The 18326-nt window shown below is 32.8% G+C and overlaps 1 protein-coding gene across 2 annotated transcripts in view; it reads right to left on the bottom strand.

Moving 5' to 3' along the window:
- The window catches only part of BRWD3 (bromodomain and WD repeat domain containing 3), a 118138-nt gene that overhangs the window by 46699 nt on the left and 53113 nt on the right, over positions 1-18326 (bottom strand). For both annotated transcript variants that reach the window (XM_070606232.1, XM_070606233.1), the window contains exons 9-17: positions 15344-15444; positions 14761-14831; positions 13682-13782; positions 11347-11387; positions 8629-8733; positions 7416-7569; positions 3283-3417; positions 2151-2279; positions 1002-1227 (exon numbers count right to left, since the gene is read on the bottom strand). In XM_070606232.1, the coding sequence (XP_070462333.1) occupies positions 1002-1227; positions 2151-2279; positions 3283-3417; positions 7416-7569; positions 8629-8733; positions 11347-11387; positions 13682-13782; positions 14761-14831; positions 15344-15444 (1063 nt within the window). The remainder of the gene's footprint in view (positions 1-1001; positions 1228-2150; positions 2280-3282; positions 3418-7415; positions 7570-8628; positions 8734-11346; positions 11388-13681; positions 13783-14760; positions 14832-15343; positions 15445-18326) is intronic.

Consider the following 18326-nt stretch of genomic DNA (forward strand, 5'->3'; position numbering starts at 1 on the left):
CGAATCTTAACCACTAGACCAACAGTTTTTAGTTTCATCTCCTATTTAATATTCATGCTTTTCTCCCTTGTTTAATAAGTATGACATCACTAAAGTAACTACCAGCACATGTGTAACACATCTCATTGCTCTACAAACCTTTATGAGAAACAACATAAAAAGATGTGTAACATTTTACTCTATAATGATCAATTTAAGTCTTAATTCCCTAGTAAGGAAATAAAATTCCATTTACAAATCAGTAACTCACCACGACACACCTGGAAGAAAACCTACAAGAAACAAACTAAAATATAAAGATATTCTGGTATATGTGGGGGGTAGGAGTGGAAGAGGCAGTATACTTAAGAAAAATATGTCAACCAGGAGAGTTGTTTTGATAGAGAATAGTTTATTTCAATGTCTTATTCTACTATCTTCCCATCATGCATCACACTCATCACTACTTCCACAATATCCTCTAAGATTGAGTGTTATTTAAACACTCACACCCCCTCCCCAACACTCAATAATTCTTTGCATTTCAACCATGAGGATGGGTAAATAGCCACTTTCCAGTTTGTGGTTTTTGAAATTTCCTCTTCTTGGCTCCATTAACTATGGACTCTCAAATTAAAATACCAATATTATGAGCAGTGAAATTTCAATTATAAAACCCTGACACGTTAAAGTTAGTACATTTAATCATTACTAGCAGTCAATACTATAAACAATAGGATCATACATTTGTTCAGGATTCTAAGGCAATAGGCCAACACATTCTCTGCTTGAGAATATGATTACTTGTCCTAATCCATCTATCTGTATCTAGGTGAGAAAAACAATGTAAAAGTACTCTGGTAAGGTAAAAAGTATTATGAACTGAAAATTAATAGAATTAGTAGGTAAAATGTATTATCACTTACTACAGAGTTTAGCACAGGGCATATATCATAAGAGAGAACAGTAGCAAGTACAACATTTTGCAAAATGTTTTAAATTTAATTTTGGAGAAAACATACCATTAGCCACATATCCCAGCTGTGGTATAAGTTGTTCATCTTTACAATTTTCCCGTCCGGGTACTAGTCTTTGGAATTTTGTGGGATGAGGATTTCCATCAACATCCACCAAGAATGGGGGAGGCATGAGGTGAGGAGCTTGTTGGGTTTGTTCATCCAATACATAGTTGTTAGCATCACGAATGAGAGGTCGATAATCCGTGTGGAAGAACATCTGATCTGGAATCTTTATGATAGATTTTTAGTAATTAACGCACACAGGGAATTTATAGATAAGCACATATTTTCATTCCTAGAGCACATGTATTTTTAAAATCAGACAATTTTTGCATTCTCTTATAGCCCTCTATTGTCATATGCTCCCTCTAGGTAGAAATGAATCACCTAGGTCATAATCATATCTTTCTCCACAAAATCCTACCATCTGTATTACTTTCTGGCACTATATCCTATTTCTCCAATTAGGACAGGAAGAAGTAAAGCAACAGATAAAGTTAGGTATTTGTATTTAAGTCACAAAAATCATACAAACCTTTATAACTATTTTTTCTTGCTTATTTTTATTCAATTAAGGGTAGATGGAGTATAATATAAATGGAAAGGCAGGTAAATATCAGTCGCATCAAAGACATTCAAAGGTGAGGAAAGTACTGAGCTGAACTCAATGATTATGAGTTCTCTTCCAACTCCAAGATTCTATAATCTATTCCAAGTTCATAGCTAATAACATATAAGGAACCAATTAAGTTAGCTTCCAAAGTATTTTAACAAGATCAATAATAGGTAAAGTAGACAAGCAAGAAAATAATCATTTGGTCACCAGCTGTTTATTCCCAATTTATGGTAAGTAGAGGATGCTGTCTGGAAAACTGTTCTCCTATTCACCTGAAAGGCAGTACAGAGAATATCTTCCAAGCAAAATGATTTCCTAATGAATTTTTATATGTATATCCCTCTACATCTTAATAGTGATTCACACTGCCAAGTCTTATGTTCTGATAGTGATGAAATATTTTACCACAAAAGGTGATTTTGTTATTTTATATCTATTGACACACATCAACCCTTATTAACTGGAAGCCTTCAAATAAAATTTATGAATGATACAATCCAAAATTGCAGTCTACAACAAAAATTAAATATACTAACCTTTTCATAGTATTTACTGCATCCAAAACCAAAAAGCAGCAAATGCCCATGAGAATCTGTGCAGGCAAAATGGTTTCCATCTGGTGAAAATTTACAATCAAACACTGCACCATGGCCTTGGCCTTCAATCTGAAATTTAGAGGAGTCACTTTAAGTCATTTTAAGAGGTAATTTTCAAATAAAAAGTAGGCAATAGCTTCTGCTTGTTCATATCTTGGATTCTATGATGCATCAATATTCCAATGTACTCTCTGGCTTCTATACCCAGAACCCAGAATGTAATGGATGGCATCAAACATTACCAGCAATGTCACATCTCAAGAAGTACTAAATAAGTGACAGAGAAGAATTAAAAAAATACCTAAACACAACCAAGTTGACAAAGGTGCTATCTCAGAAAGTCAAGATATTATTTTCACATCTTAAATTGTAATGAAAGTAAGCTTTAAAATAACCATCCCAGAATTAAAGCACACAAATCAATTTTACTAACAAAAGACAGAGGGTATTATCAATAATCTGAATATGTATAAAACCTATAAAAGGGAGCTCAAAGGCCAACAATTTAGAAACGTTTAGTCAGAACTATTCTTCAGAAGGGGACACTAAATATGGAGGATGAGTAGTCTCATCACCACAGGAGGGTGGTCTACTGGGAGAACAGAGAGGTCACCAGATTTTTGCATGGTTTGTATGAAATATATCTTAGTACCCATATCTCCAATTCCATGTTTGCAAAACAACTTCTTGATTACTAACTAAGCCATATGGGGTTTACCAGAGGCATATACAATATACTCATTGCTGTGATTCATAAATTAGGATTATGGTTTAAACATTAACCTTTTCGTGATTTTCGTTAGTGTGAGCTCCAAATGCTTATTAAATTTAAATTTCTAGAGTTTAAAGTTGGGGACCAGAATTTAGAAAATGCTAACACCACGATAATAAAGTTACAAGGCATAATTCTCTACTGGCCTTACCCTCAGGTATTGAGTCAATCTCTAAGGTATTGTATGAATTTAAACACAAGATGACAAGGGGTTCCTTGGTACTAAGTATGCTTTTAATTACCAAGTTTTCATATAAGAGAAGTCTGTTTTAATATAAACTAAGCACAGATTTTCCTTACCATGTTAAAATAATTCCGAATTTTGGTCCCCCGGTCAAGGTCCCAAATAAAAATGTTCCCATCGTGACCCGCCGAAAGTATGATCCTTTGATCAAATGGATGTGCTTCCAAAACAAACACCTCATCATCATGTCCCTGTGATAAAATCAATATTAATAATGAAAAGCAACACCGAGTATCTGGTTTACTTGGTCAAAAGATCTTGAGAGTATGCCATCAATCTGGTTCAGATGAATTCATGCACACCAATTTAACAGCAATTTAACATGGACGCTGAAAGAAATAGTTCAGTTAGAGTTCCTTACATGTTTAAGTGGTGATTTCATAAAGTATTCAATAGACAGAAGACCTGAAAAGGTGTTTAAAATAATGATAGTCCAAACAGTTGCAGTTCATTAACCAGGCCCCTGAAATAGAATTCATATTTCTAGGACTCTGCTATTTAAAAGGCCAAAGAAAATGTGACAAGCACAATCTTTCATTAACACCCAATTCTGTCACAGTGACGACAAACCTTCACTGTTCTTCATCCAGCACTTTCTATCACTGGTATTCAAATTGTATTTTGGAGGCCCCAGGACACATTCAAACAACAAAGTATAATGGCTCTGCCCTTTATCTACTTTCTATTTGAAGATTTCATATAATATGCTATCTGAAAAATGGGTTTGCTGCCAAAAGCTCTAAGTTTGAAAACCAATGCTTTATGCATACATTTCACTTTCAATAAATCTATGAATACCAGTATATAGACACCATAGATCAGGATTCTACAAACTGCAGCCTGCCAGCCAAATCCAGTTCCCAGACGTTTTTGTACACACAGCCTGTGAGCTAAGAATGGTTCTTACCATTTAAAAGGTTGTAAAAAACAAAGAATATGCAACAGAGACCATACGTGGCCTGCAAAGCTAAAATATTTACTATCTGGCCTCTTAAAGAAAAGGTTTGCTGACACCTGATTTAGATCATTGTTGATTTTCCTTAACTCCTGGCTAAAGAGTACACGATTAACAACAGGCTCCAAGTCTTAGAAAGCATACAGGACATTCTGAAGTTGCATTTCACTTAAGAACACATCAGCAGCTTACACATTAGGAGCTTCTACAGTTGATCATATATTGTGAACCTAAGAAGTGCATTTTATTTCAAATCATTGTATTAAAAAATGGAATAATAGAGTATCCTACCGTTATGGACAAAAATACAGCTTATCAAAAAATAACTGTAGACTGGCTCAAAATGCAAAATGTTAAAATTAGTAGGTAAAATCCCATTACAATAAATTATGTTAACAACTGAAAGTTTATCAAAACTCTTTTCTCAGCAACTACGAAAAAATTCTTTCTTATAACAAAATCTCTTGCTGAATAATCAATGATATAGTAAATACTTTCTCAGATTCCTAACCAGTAAACAATAAAATTACTTTATTAAACTCAAATGAAAATGATACAACTACTTAAGGGTACACTGGGAAAGAGAGGATTTTAAATAGAGGATTTTATTTTGTTGGTCACCTGACTTAAGATAGGACATTGTCACTGGATCATGGGGAACAAAACCTAGTCAAATTCACTAATGTCTTATTATTTATCATCCGCCCTATTTTTATTTATTAAGCACACTCTATTTCCAGCACAGCTACTCAAATCTAAATTATCACCATAGCCCATTCTACCATAGACTCCTACAGTGTGCCAGAGTTACTCTTATCTCCATTCGAATCTATTCTCTCTACTCTGTCATCAGAATTATAAGGTATTTTTCAAAAGCAAAATTCACATGTCACTCCTTTCCTTTTAAACCCTTTAATGTTTCCAATTGGTCTTCAGATAGATCCTACAAGACCTTGAATAGTTTGGCCCCTGTCCATCTCTTGAGTCCTATCTGGTGACACTCTGCTCTCTGCTCTAGCCAGAAATTGGTTTTCTTTCACTTGATCTTAGCCACTTATAAAGGCCAAGAAACAACGTAAATTGGCTTTCTTTCAACTCCCTTCTACCTCAAGACCTTTGTATATGCTTTTCCCTCTTCCTGGAAGAACCTCCCAACCTTCTCACATACGTAATTTACCAAATATTAATTGACCCTCTACCATGTTGAGACAGAAAATAAAAAAGAAGGAAACATCAGGTCGTGATAAACACTATGATGAAAATAAAGCAAGGTGATGTAATGAGGCAGACTGGGAGGCTATTCTAGATTGTTTGATCAGGGAAGGCCTTGTCAAAGAGGTGACATTTAGGCTGAGACCTGGGTGATTTCTACCTATCCTTCAAATCTTAACCTAAACTTCACTTCCTCAGGAAGCTTCCTCTGACCCTCCCAGACTAGGTTTGGTCACCTTATTAGAAATGTGCATTGTATTTTGCACATTTCTTTCTTAGAATTTGAGCAAATTTTTGTTTTCTCTCTCTCTCTTCTTCAGGAGGACAGGCACTCTTTAATTTATCATTTATTGCTAACACCTAACTCAGTGGCTGGCACAAACTAGATGCTAAATAAGTATTTGCTGAATGGAAGGAAGAACTTTACACCCCATTAAGACACTGATATACAAATTATTAACACAGAATATATAAGTCCTATACCCAAACTAAGTAGATTTGATTGATATAAGGATCAAAAATAGTCTGTTCTAAAATTTCTTCAGTAAAATTCACTGAAAACAGATGACCCATGGGAAGAGTGCCACTAAAAACAACTCTAAATTAAGGTACTTATTAAAACATAATTTTACTTGGATTTATAAAACCAATGGCTACATGGCCTTTGAAATCGTGATTTTTAGAGATACAGACTTGTGCTGTCTAATACTGCAGCTGCTAGCCACGTGTGACTACTAAGCATTTGAAATGTGGCTGGTCTGTAAAGAGATATTCTTTAAGTGCAAAATATAAACCAGATTTTCAAAGATTTGGTACGAAAAAAAATGCAAAATATTTCATTAATAATTTTTCTATTAATTACATGTTGAAATGCTACTATTTTGGATATACTGGGTTAAAGAAAATATATTACTAAAATTAATTTTGCCTGTTGTGTTTTATGTTTTTATTGTGGCTACTAGAAAAATTAATATTACATATGTGGCTCAAATTATATTTCTATTGGAGTGTTCTGACACAAACATTTCCTAAGAAAGAACCAAGCAAACAGCATATTTTTTCCCACACATATTAATAGAAACTTGTATCAGGGCATAGGGAAAGCCAGAATGAAGTAAGCACTGGTTTAACAGACAAAAGGAAGAATACAAAATTCCACTAACACAGTGTTAGGGCTTTATTTAGGAAAGAGGACGTGGGGGATATATGCAAGATAAATTGGAAATCTTCCCAAAATTAAACAAATCTTTAGAAACCTCAGAGGCTTTGAATAGGATTATCTCACAGAGGAGTCAAATAAGGATGATACCATGGTATACTACACAGAATTGAGTCATGAGAATTTGTTTCTAGTCCCTATCACTTACTACTAGGTAAACTATAGGACAATCACTTGGCCCTTCTCCTTAAAGTACTGATGAACTGACAATTCAACCAGATAGGAAATAAGGCTCTTATGCGGAATTTAACCTGAAATCAAACCACACCACGATAAACATCAACCCTACTCATGTGATTTCTGCTATCAATCACATCAACTTTTCACACCACAAATACTGGAGCCTTTTACTATGACAAATAACATTTTTTAAAAGAAAGAGGAAGAGGCATCTTTTTCTTCTACTTCTTCCTCTTACCTCTACTTCTTCTAAACTAACTCCTGAAGACAAGAGAATACAGGAGACCCATCAAAATAAAGTTAGCTCTACTCCTAAAACAATAACAAAAAATCCCAACTCATGCTAAAAACAAAATAATGTATATAACCTTAACTGCATACAATAACATAATAGATAAATAAATATCAGACCTGGAAATGATCTTGAAAGGTTTTTGTGCCTACTTTTAGCAACTATACCATGTATCATCCCCGTTTTGCAGATATGGCAACAAAGGTACCTCCAAGAATTACCTCTCCAAGGGACAGTAAGTCACAGAAAGTAAACTAGCACTTAAATTTCCTTTCTTCTAGAATATTGAACTTTTTGACCATTTTAATTTTTATAAAAATAGAATACTTACAGATAAAGTATGAAGAAGTTGCCCTGTGATAGAATTCCATACTTTCAAAAGGAAATTGTTCACTGCAGTAACAACTGTGGTGTCATAGCGATCCCAGGCCACCATAGTCACCTTAAGTTTAGTGACCTTGTCTTCTCCAGATGGCAAATTATTCCTAAACAAAATAATTTGCAGTATTCATACACTGTAACCTTTTAACAAAGGTACATCTGAAGTAGCAAATTATGACAAAGATCTCTCCAGAAGCATGTAAATTTTTAGATAAAAAAATTCTAAACTATACTTTTAAGTACTCACAAAAGAAAATAATAAAAACTAACTACTTGGGTACCCTTAAATTTATTTTAGGGAGAGAAGCAGACAAAATGGCAAAAATTTTGCAGTTACCCAAGAACAAGAAAAAAAGGGAAACGAGAAAAAAATCTACAAATATTTTGAAAAATAAAACACAAGGTCATGTTGGCTACCAGAAAATATGAAGAAAACACATAATGGACACTTTGTTCCCTTAAATATTAAATTTTTTTAAACTAATAGATCTTGTAAGAGAGCAGTAAGAAATTTAGTAATTTCTGACTTAACAGAGTATTACATTATCAGTAGCTGATATAGAACTGACTATAAAATCAGTTCTACATTGTTATTAATGGGAAGGTAATTATTTCAGGGTCATACCCTAAAGAAACTGTAGTGTCCCAAAGAGGAAATTATATATCTTCCAATCAACAGTGAAGATGATGAAATAGAATGCTGATTAAGTAGACTCACAGTCTTGAGCAGTAAAACTTCTAATATGAAACATTACAAAGGCATTCTCAATAAATTAGAGAAATAGTTAAACATATGATGACATTTAATAGGGACAACCCTCAAAGTAGAAAGTAGTATAGATAGATATAAAAACATGATCTATGGAAAACCAAGGCAGAGAATGACGCTATGGGTATTAGTAGAGCACAGAGATCTTTGGGTCACAAGTGAACCAGAATTTTGAACAAATCAGCAATGTTCCTATCATCCAGTCTGTCAATCAACAGTAAAAGGCAATTTACTTAGAGACTAAATACAGATGCAAACATCACATCTACCAATTAATTCCAAACAATTTGCTAATCTAAAAGGATATTTTATTTTCATTATTAAGTACAATTTAATAAAGTAAAAGATACTATACCATATGAGAACCACTGAAATATCTAACATCCAATCTTACCCAGTCATTTTGGTAGCCATATCTAGTACTATACTCTTCCATTCTTGTTGCTGATATTGCCAAATTCTCGCTGTTCCATCTCTACTTCCACTAACAAATCTTAAACTGCAAAGAAACAGTTAAAATATCCTTATTATTTTCCTCCAAAATGAAAATCACTTTTTTTCTAATTATAAAAGTAGTATGTTCATCCTCATACACTACTGGGGGGAATTAAAAATGGCACACTTTAAAAAATAGTTTGGGAATCCCTCAACATGATACAGTTACCATATGACTCAGCAATTCTACTCTCAGATATATACCCAAGAGGAAAAAACAAAAACTGGTACACAAATATTCATGGCATTATTCCTAAGTCAAAAAGTGGTAATAATCCAAATATCCATCAGCCAATAAATGGATAAACAAATTGTGGTATACCCACACAATCAAATATTATTCACAATAAAAAGAAATGAAATAATGATACATGCTGCGACATGGATGAATCATGTAAACATTATGATAAGTGAAAGAAGTCAGTCACAAAAGACCACATATTATATGATTCCTTTTATATGAAATGTCCAGAATAGGTAGATCTATAAAGACAAAAAATGGATTAACTATTGCCCAAAGCTGAGGGTGGAAGCATAAAAAGATTGAGGATTGAGAGCTAAAGGGTATTGGATTTCTTTTGGGGATGATGAAATGTTCTAAAATTGACTGTGGTAAATGTTATACAACCCTATGAACATACTAAAAAACAGTGAATTATATGTTATGTGGATTATATCTCAATAAAACTGTTACAAAAAAATACATTCATTCACCCATAATTCTATCACTCTTCACACTTCAGTCTCTATTCTTGCAGACTTTGTCAAAGACATACATACATAGTTATATATTTCGACCTATAGGAAATAGAATTATACAACATATAATGTTTTATACTATTTTTCCCTAACTTAAGTGTATTTTGTAGATACATTTATATGCTTACAAATATAAAACTACCCATTACTTTTAATAAGTGTTCAACTATATGGATGTATCAAAATTAAATCAACCCCCTACTGATGAATATTCATACCATTTCCAGTCTTCATCATTATAAACAATGTAGTGATGAATATCTCTATGCACATCTTTGTACAACCTTATACATATCTTTGGTGAGTCAAGGGAGGCACATTTTTAAAGCTTTATTTGACACATACTGACAAATTACTTCCCTGAAAAATATTGTTCTTTTTAACAATTTACAATCTCAACAAAAGTTGTGGTAGAGTGCCCATTTTCCCTATAACTTGACAATATTGGATGTTATCATTCTTCTTTATCTTGTCATTATGAAAGAAAAATATTGTTTGTATTATTCTAAATTGCATTTCTTTGATTATTAGTAAAACTGGGCATCTTTCGATGTGTTTATTGGCCACATAACTAATTAAGATAAAATAATGCTTCTCCTTTGAGGAAAAAAACAAGGAATTAAAAAATTCAGATTCTTCTAGCATGAAAGAAATACAGTTGTACAAATTTTTAAGTGTATAACTCAGTATAGTGCAATAAACCAACCTTAAAAATTATTTGCAGGTTTTTTGATTCTTAATATAAATGTCATTCTTTATGGACCATGATTATTTACTCTTGCATTTAAAAAGATGAACAAATTCATCATAGTAATCACCCACTGTCCGAAAAATATTTTAAAATAAAACATGGTCAACCACATAAAGTCCTTACAGACATATGTGGATATAAATTTATGTTAATTGGTTAAATTTTTAAATCTATTCTAGGTCAATTTGCAGGCCAGGGTAGAAGATTACTACCTTTTTGAGATCAGATATTTAAGAGGGTGTATAAATACCTATATGTAATTTCTGAGTTTACAGATAGGAAATATGTATCACGAGTAAAACAAACAATAAGTGATACAGATGTTCACTGGAAGACAAGATAGCTAAAATTTTTAGTAGTCAGGAAAGGTGTCAGGCAGGGCATAAACTTCAAAAGGAAGATAGGACTTAGAAAAGAAGAGATACAGGAAGGAGAGGGAAAATAGACTGAAGGAGAACGGAAGGGATAGAAAGGATATAGGAAGGAAAGAGGAGTGAAGAGGAGGTGGGGGATGATATTTCTGGGTAAGAATGGTATAAGGTAAAGTATAAATAAAGGAATATATGAGAGAATATATATGGGATGTAACAGGAACAACGACTAAATCAATTAGGCTAAATCTAAGGGTTTATATATATGGGGAATAGTAGATGAGAAGAAAATGTAGGTCTAAGTCAAGTTGTAGAGATTTCTGAATGCCAGACTAAGATATTTGTCTATAGACAAAGAGAAAACACTAAAGATATCCAAACAGAGTAATGTTGATCTGGCAGAGATGGACAGGATATATTTAGAATGGAGAAGAAAACTGAAGGTAATGGGTCAAATAATGGAATCCTTGACTAAGGTGAGTGATAACAGAAATGGAAAAAGCAAAATAAACAAAAAAGAAATCATTCAGAAAGGAAGAACTGATAGACTATGGCTACTACTTGGATAGGAGTTTAGAAGAGATGGGGTAAGGACGTCGTCAAACATAGATAAGGGCTTTCAGATCTAAGTGACTAGACAGAAATAAAGTATCTAGAGTAGAGGTAGCTACGTCTGAGGGAAGAGAGGTAAAATATGTCAAATATCTGTTTACACAGATAAGTACTACATAGTTACCTGTCTCCATTGTTACAGAACTGAACAGCAACAACTTTGTCCTAAGACATAAAACAACAGATTTTTGGTTAGAATTAATTTATTTGTGAAATTAATAAAGTACTCTTCTCCTCATATTCACATGTAAAAGCATCATGGAGCAGATTTTTAATGCTATAATTTTCTTTTAAAAGACCTAGAATTTTCTTAAAAAAATTAATGAAGGCTGAAACAACTTATTGAGGAAGAATACTTTATCAGCAGTAATTTGAGACAAACCAGACATAAGCAAACCTGTTTCTAAACCACAATCTCAAGAGACAGATAGTTCTGAATAGGTATTTGTTTATTATGTCCCTCATAACAAGGCAGCACATTAATCTGAAATGCCACCTTAAAATAACTGATTTAAAAGTAGTTGAATTAAATGTCCCCACTTAACTTTTTTAAAGTTAATTTTTTAAATTTCAGAAAACAAATCAATCATTTCCTATTTTTTACATGGTTTATTTAATTATTTTACAATGGATTCATCTGACAGTCTTTGGGTACTACAATTTAGATACTGCTATTTGAATATTCCTTTATAAAGATTAAATCATACTTTGACAAATATGTGTATTGTAGTGATGAGAAGATTAAAGCGTAAGCCAAAATGTGTGCTTTAGTTCTCTTTATTCCTTGATAATAAAGCTAAAACATATCCTCAAACGTTGTACACATTTTCACAAATCAGTCAATTATTGAACTGCATTCGAACTTAAATTTTTAATAAAAAGCTCAGATACCAGATGTCTTTGTATTTAATTATTTTTCATTTTTAAAAATCGTTAAACTGTTTTTATATCCATGATTCACACTGTTACATAATTTCACTGTAGTATTTATCTGACAGATTCTGGATTCTCACTGCCACTTGCAATAATTAGTTTTAGATTTTCTGAAAGGACATCTTATTTTCAATTACTAACAAGTCGCTGTTGATTTCAAGCGAGAATATGTAAGTTTTCTGACATTTTTCTTTGCTGGGCACCTGTAAAAAAAACCTCTGCTAATCAATTTTTCTTCATATTTTCCCCCCTCAATTCTTTCTCATTCATTTATTGCCTCCTTCTCTCTCAGCTCTCAATAGACTTGACTGCACTTATGTACACACCCTGCTTGGGTGGTAATTGTAAAGATGCCTTTTTGCATGCTCTAGCACAAATGGATTTCTCCCACTGGACAGTCTCAGATTGAGATCTTTATTATATTTCTAAGTTCTTCCTTTCAAAATTTACATACTATTGCAGGATTTTACTATCTAGGAGCAAGTAACATCAAGGTGAGAGCTCAGTTTGGTTAAGTAACTCTTCACAAGGAGACTGTCCAGTTATGTTTATATGATAGGACAAAAAGCAGGAGGCTGTTTCCAAAAGAACAAGGAGAAGGTTTCTAACAGGGGTCTTTTTTACTACAAATTTCAGGAACATGATTGATTCTGCAACTCACAAAATATCTTTTTATTAAGGTCATCTTTCAGGGAAACTGTGTGTGTTTTATTGATGCGCACTAACAGTATTCCAAATGAGGTGTCAACAGTAGTAAGAACAGTAACATTAAGACTTGTAAAGCTGACTGCTTTCAAATGCTAACTATATAGCTTTGACAATGAATCACGTGACATGTACAGTGAGCTGAAACAGAAATATTTCCATTTTCCACAATAAATAATTATCTGGAAAAGAAGGTAAGGAAAGAAAGAGGAGGAAGAGATGAAAAGTGCACAAGGATATGAATAAACAATAGTGGCTCCAAGCTTCCTAAAAAAGCCAAAAGGGAGTGAAGATAACTTGAGAGGAAAAGTGCCAGTCACCAATGACTGTCACTCCAAGCATAAAGCTGTTACCTGTATGGAAGGCTGTTATTGATAACAAAGTGAGATTAGATTTCAGGAGTCTTTGATGGCATTCTGGAAACACTCATACTAAGATCAACAAGCTAAATTGAATAAAAAGAACTTTTTTCCTAAGGCATACTTAATATGTCTTTTAATAAGTGTGTAGATTTTAAAGTAACAAACAGCTTATATAATTAATAAAATACAGCAGGATGAAAGAGGATTTTCATAAACTATTACTGTAATATATATTTTTTTCCTTTTCCATATAGTCAAATAGAACTCGTCTTTAATATAAACATACTAAATCTAAAATTTCACACTGATCTTCATTACTAAAGAGACATCTTACCATATGGGTTTTAGCACCAATCTATATTAAATTAGGGTACAGATCAGCAAAGAAGAAATAAAACTGATTTTCCAGGGGTGTTAAAAAAGAAAGCAATATATTTAAATTTCTCATTTTGCTCTTACCGTATGTGACTCTAATTCAGCAATTTTTTCAGGGATCTCAGAACCCAAATAATAGATTCTAATCACATGGTCAGTGCTACCTGTTGTAATGAACATACCACCTGGAAGATTAAAAAACAAACAAACTTTGTACCAAGGAACTTTGACAACCCTCTGATTGCTTCCTTAGTTATATGCTACCTTATATTAACAAAAAGGCAAGAAACACAACATTACCTTCTAATCATTAAAGACATACTAACATTTCAGAGATAAATAAGTAAAATTCAAGAAAAACAAGAGAAATATTTAAAGGACAACTATACTATTCACCTAATAAAAACTCACCAACTATACACTAAATATAGGCCTTTGGATCATAAACATTAAGGTCATGGCTTGAGGAATCTCACTTCTTTCTATTTTATGTAAAAATACAACGTTCCAAAATTATTTATAAAATATATACATATATATATATATATATATATATATATATATAACCTATATCTACAATTCTTTTTATAGTAGCTATAGTGGTTAAGTGTAAAAACTCAACCGCTTCTGGGATGATGAAAATATTCTAGAGATAGATGGTGGTAATATATGCAGAACAATGTGAATATGCTTACTGCCACAGAACTGTACATTAAAAATGGTTATTAAAAAGGTAAATATTATGTTATACTCTACTATAATTAAAAAAAGACAAGGTTAACTACTGCACGATTCTTAGCACTAGAAAAGCACTGTTTACACATTGTAAAACTGTCTTCTATACGGAGCCACAGTAAATGTTTTCTGAAAAGTCAGGGCAGGATTTTAATGATGGGGGGGGCGCTATACATTTTACCAAATAAATGCTGTATTATATAAAAACATATTAATTGTAAATAAGGAAAAAAACTCAACAGCTATTACATGTTAATTAGAGTCCACAAAGGTCCATCTATCATAACATATGGTTCACATTTTTGGTATGCTTCCATTAACACTGAAAGATATGCATTTTTTTCCTCCACAAAACTGCAAAGATATACCTTTCACAACTGGATCACTTAATATTTTGAGTACTCAAAACATTCAATTTTTACACATACCAGAACTGAAAGATGAACAAGATATCTGAACTCCAGGTCTGGATCTCTCGGTAAATTTCACTGGGCGATCTCTAAGAGAAAAGAAAGATGTTTTTATTTTTCCTCATGTTCATTAAATATGCAAGAATTTTAGCACATGGCTGGATGTTGACTGAATTACCATCAATATTACAGAAACCACCAAATTGAACTGGTCAATAAGTACTATTCCCATCATTCAGATTAAAAATGCATTTAACCTTGCAAATATAATTTATGATATCAGTATTACTATTATAGCTTTACAAATTACCATGTTACTTGCTACTACCATTAAGAGAAGTTCGAAGTCCTCTTATCTGAGTAAGAATTGAAACAAATACTCCTTACCAAAATTTTGTGTATAAATTAGACTTTAGCACTGGTTTCAGAAAAACTTTATTTTAAAATGTCTAACATCAAAGTAGGTATGGATGTATATATACATCAGCACACATACATTTATATACTTAAATACATAGACTATTAAAAATCTCTCGAGGGAATAAAGAAAAGTGAATATGCTTGATTTTTCATGGAATTTCTAACCCAATTCTAAACTTACCTAAACTTCATTGTTTTTACATGCCATTGCCAGAAACAGATTGTTCCATCAGCACCAGTGGAAGTGAGGTATCTGGTTGTGCCTTTAGTTGATGGACAAAACTAAAAACAAAAAAAAATTCTAATTCAAATAGAAAGCTTTCATGTTGAAACTTATTTTAAACATAGCATGTTCTAAAATTATAATCACTTTAACAAATATACTTTAAATAAATTCACTTAAGAATTTCAGTTTCAAGAAATTAGTTATATAAATTTCTTAATGAATACCTTAGAAAAATTTAAAATATCAAAAAACTGCAAAAAAAAAGTCAGTCATTGAATTTAAGATAAAATATTTTAGTCCTAAAAGACAATTATTTTAAAATTATTCAACATCATCTTTTAAGATTATTATTTCACTACTTTGAAGGAAGATAAAATTCACAAAGTCATTACTAGTTAAACCATTACAAATCTGCTAAACATATGTTTATATAGCAACAATGATGGAATTTTTATAGCTCATATGAATAGGGCATTAGAACTAAATCTAAAACCAATGATTAGGATGTTAAAAACCAAGTATTTGAGTTTTAATATTACTTCAAACTTCAATGAAGTATGATGGCAATTTTGTCTTTTTTAAATTTAAATAATTTTCATGAATAATGTAAAATAGGTCATCTCTGTTTGCATCATTGTAGAAAAGACAGATTAATAAATATACTTAAGTTGCCAATTTAGGGGACGACTACTATCCTAGATGGGCCGTGGATGGCCTTTATCACATAGGATTCTTAGGCTCGGACTCTCAGTATTTTACATGTCCTCAGAAGAGACTCACACAGAAAAGAAGAGCCACTGGGCTCCTGATGCCTGGGACACAGGAAAAAGTTGAAAAGCAAGCTAGGGTCTCTAGCATGCCTGTGAGTTTTAAAAATCCCAAAAGAGATAATAAACACCTTCCACTGAGATGAAGATTAAGGATCAAGATGCATAGGGTTTTGATAAATTTTGAACTCAAATCAAAAGAAAGTGATCATTATAGATACTAGAAGTCACTTATTTAGTTTTCTTGATGGAAGCACAGAGCTTCTAAAGACTGCAGTGTTTAAGTTAAACAAAAATTATCAATTAATATTATCCATTATTAGTGGATGCATAGTAAAGAAACCAGCGCTCAGGTAGCATGCTTATATTTTCATTTCTGAGATACAGAAGCTTGCATTAGAAAGCTTAATACATAAACTATAGCAGGAGTCTGCAAATTATGGCCCACATGCCAAATCTAGGCTGCTGCCTAGAAATAAAATTTCTGTAAATAAAGTTTTATTGGGACACAGTCAGTGTACACTGTCTATGGTTGCTTTTGCACCGCAACAGCAGAGTTAAGTAGCTGCGACAGAGACCACATGGCCTGGAAAGCCTAAAATATTTACTATCTTGCCCATAAATATGCTGATCTCTGATCTACAGGAATGAGACAATTAAGTATGAAATAATATAATTTCATAATTATTTCATTTTATTAAGTTTATGTAAATGTCACTTTCTCAGGGAGCCCTTCTCTGTCCACCTTATCACTCTAAAATTGTAAATTGTTCCCCTCACCAGCACTCTGTATCTCTCTTTAGTTTCATTTTGTCATAATGATCACTATTCAGTATGCATTCTGTATACTATATATAAAATACATACATATTTTATTAAGTTTAAAGAAACTTTTATTATCCCCATTATATTTAAACTGCTTCATCAGTCACAAAGGGGGATCTGGCCTATTAATATACCTTAATTGGATTGTCTTTAAATGAGAAATCATGTTAGAGATTATAAAAAACAAAAACACTATATATATGTACATTTCTGAATACAAATTAATACATAGGTATTGAAGAAAATTTAGGAAATATAGAAAAAACAATCAAAACTACTTATAATCTCACCACCCAGAGGCAATTATTGTTAACATCATGCCATTTTAACTCAATTTTGTTACAAAAAGAAAAACAAAGAACCCGGAAGGATAATACACCACGCTGTTAAGACAGACAGTTAATTAGCAAAAAATAAATAAATAATACAGAATGCACACTAAATGATAATCATTATGACAAAAATGAAACTAAAGAGAGATACAGAGAGCTGGTGAGGGGAACAATTTACAATTTTAGAGTGATAAGGTGTTCAGAGAAGGGCTCCCTGAGAGAGTGACATTGGCACAAAGTGGTTAGAAAGTAAGGGAACGAGCCATGTGAATATCCAAGGGAGATCATTCCAAAGACATGCAACTGCAAGAGCAAGGGCAAGAATGTAACTAGAGTGGTCTAAAAAGGTAGAGTGGACAGCAGCTAAAGCAGAATGAAAACAGGAAACAAGTAGTAGGAGATGAGGTCAAAGAACACAAGGGGCTGAGAATGTAAGGCCTTGCGGTCGTTGTAAAGACTTTGGCTTTAACTCTGAGTTTGGAAACTATTTAGGGTTCTGAGCACCAGTGACATGATTTAACTTCCATTTCAAAATCACCCAGGCTGCTATGCAGAGGCTACACTAGGGCAAGAGAGAGGGAAGAGAAGAAGCAGGAAGATCAGTTAGAAGTCTGTTTCAGTAATCTAGGTCACAGATGAGAGTGGTTTGAAAAAGGGTAGTAATGATGGAAGTCATGAGAATTTGTCAGATTCTGGATATATTCTGAGGTTAAAGTCAACGTGATTGCTAACAATTTAGATATGAGATAGAAGAGGAAGAAAAAAGTCAGAGACGACTACTCTGAGCAATTGGAAGGATGAAACTGCCATTCGTTTAGATGGAGAAAGCTTTGAGAGATCTGAGGAAGGAAGACAGGAGTTCAATTTTGAATATGTTGCGTTTGACATGCCTAATAGATATTCATGTGATGATACCAAGTGGGTAGTAGAATACACAAGTACGGAGCTGAAAGATAGGATGGAAATATAAGTTTGAGTCATGAGCCTATGGATGAAATTCAAAGCCATGAGACT

This window comes from Equus przewalskii, chromosome X (genome assembly GCF_037783145.1).
Source record: "Equus przewalskii isolate Varuska chromosome X, EquPr2, whole genome shotgun sequence".
NCBI lineage: Eukaryota > Metazoa > Chordata > Mammalia > Perissodactyla > Equidae > Equus > Equus przewalskii.